We start from the raw sequence: 1773 nt of genomic DNA on the forward strand, positions 1-1773 counted from the left end.
GAGTAAGAGAAATAATCAACAAAACCAATGTCACTTATTTTGCTTACTAAAGTTTCAACTGGAAAAATCTCTTTACAACAAAAAATTAAGTGAGAGCAAAGTTTGAAATGTAAACTTTCGATATACCAGCTATCGATACTTAAGCTATCTTTTGTTATTCTTGCTATGTGCAACCATACACTGAAAATAAATTGTCTATAGTTTTTCTAGCTAGCTAGATCTGGCTAGTTCAAATTGACAGATATATATTAAAAACCGACTGTTTTGGCGGAATTGTTATTTGTAAGTGTAAACTTACTGCCAAATCTGTTTACTATAGTATTTGCTATTGTCTGGTTTGTTTTGCTTGCAAGGCACAAGAACATAAAACAGAAAACAAAGGAAATAAAAAAATGTATCTATGTATCTCTCTGTGTGTGTGTGTGTGTGTGTGCGTTGCGTATGACATTTTATCTCTGTCACTAAAGTGACACTTTAGTTAATGGATTTGGTATGTGTGTGTGCGCGTGTCTGTGTGTGTTTGTTATCTACAGCGACGCTTAGTCGTTGCGCCTTGGACATGTGAGCAGCGCACGCACTTTACCCAAGAAGAGCCGGGAACGGGGACATTGCTCTTATGTCGTCGCCCAAGTGTAAGTACGAGTACTTTGAATAATAAGAATGCTCACTTTGATGGATGCCTAACAAATCTATTTAGATTTGAGAGAGAGCAATGACTACAATAACGTTGACAACAAGCCCCACAACATCAACACCAACCAAACAGCAACAGCAACAATTGACAGAAATTGTAACGTTAAATGGCGAGGAGAAGCGTAAACGTGTTTACTTACGCATTTTATGTCAAAGCGTATTTGTATTAGATATATGTATATAGAAGTATATATAAGCTGTACATGTTAATGTATATAATTATTTGTTGAAACAAAATGCGCCGCCGTCAACATGATAAATGTTGGCAATGCCCCACGGAAATCAAACAAAAGCGATTGGGTAAGTGGTGGGCACACCACATGATATGGTATCTATATGCTGACAGCCTTTAACTATATATCCATAGACTCTGCGCTGTTGCCACAAAAACAGGGCAATCAGGTGCGCAAGCCGCCCAGCAAGCCCAAGCCTGATTTGAAGGAAGTCAAGAATCTGCCCGTGCAGCTGCTTTGCAAACAGGGTGTTGCCACCACGAGTGTGGCAGCAGCGCGTCGCCAGCACTACAAGCAGCATGAGCTGATTGTGCATTGGGAGCGCTCACAGCCCCAAAAGTATCCACCTATTAAACTATTGCCGCCCTGGTAGCCAGCCAATCGCCTATACAAAAATTTTTAATTTTGAAGCACAATTCGACTTGCAAAATCTTTCAGCTGTTGCATGTGAAGTGAAGCAACCTACAAAATTCCATATTGATAGTTAAATTATGGCGAACAACAACATGCAAACAAATTGTTAAAACATTTACAATTTCATATTGAAACATTTACACAAAAACAATGTTTACATTTTGCATTAATTTATCTCGCCTAATGTTTAACCAATCACATACACAAATAAATGGCAAATAGTTTGTTAAACTTGGCACAACTTTGACACTGGCCTACGGCCGCATGTTGACATTTCGGGTCAGCTACATGTCATGGGTTTGTCAATCTGGCATGACCCTCTCAGACAGTTGTGGATTAATCTATGCGCATACGATGGCTTTGAATACAAAGTTAAAGCAGATTCGATATTTTGAATAGAGATAGCATCTCACTTTTCATACAAAACTATAAC

At 38.6% G+C, this 1773-nt stretch overlaps 1 protein-coding gene across 1 annotated transcript; it reads left to right on the forward strand.

Moving 5' to 3' along the window:
• The first annotated feature begins 864 nt into the window (after positions 1–864).
• LOC108602638 (maker225) lies at positions 865–1564 on the forward strand. The gene is made up of 2 exons (XM_017990783.2): positions 865–993; positions 1061–1564. Exons 1-2 carry the CDS (start codon positions 930–932, stop codon positions 1297–1299), a joined length of 303 nt encoding a protein of 100 aa, XP_017846272.1. The 5' UTR covers positions 865–929; the 3' UTR covers positions 1300–1564.
• The last annotated feature ends 209 nt before the right edge of the window (positions 1565–1773 follow it).

The sequence above is a fragment of the Drosophila busckii genome, chromosome 3R, assembly GCF_011750605.1.
Source record: "Drosophila busckii strain San Diego stock center, stock number 13000-0081.31 chromosome 3R, ASM1175060v1, whole genome shotgun sequence".
Lineage (NCBI taxonomy): Eukaryota > Metazoa > Arthropoda > Insecta > Diptera > Drosophilidae > Drosophila > Drosophila busckii.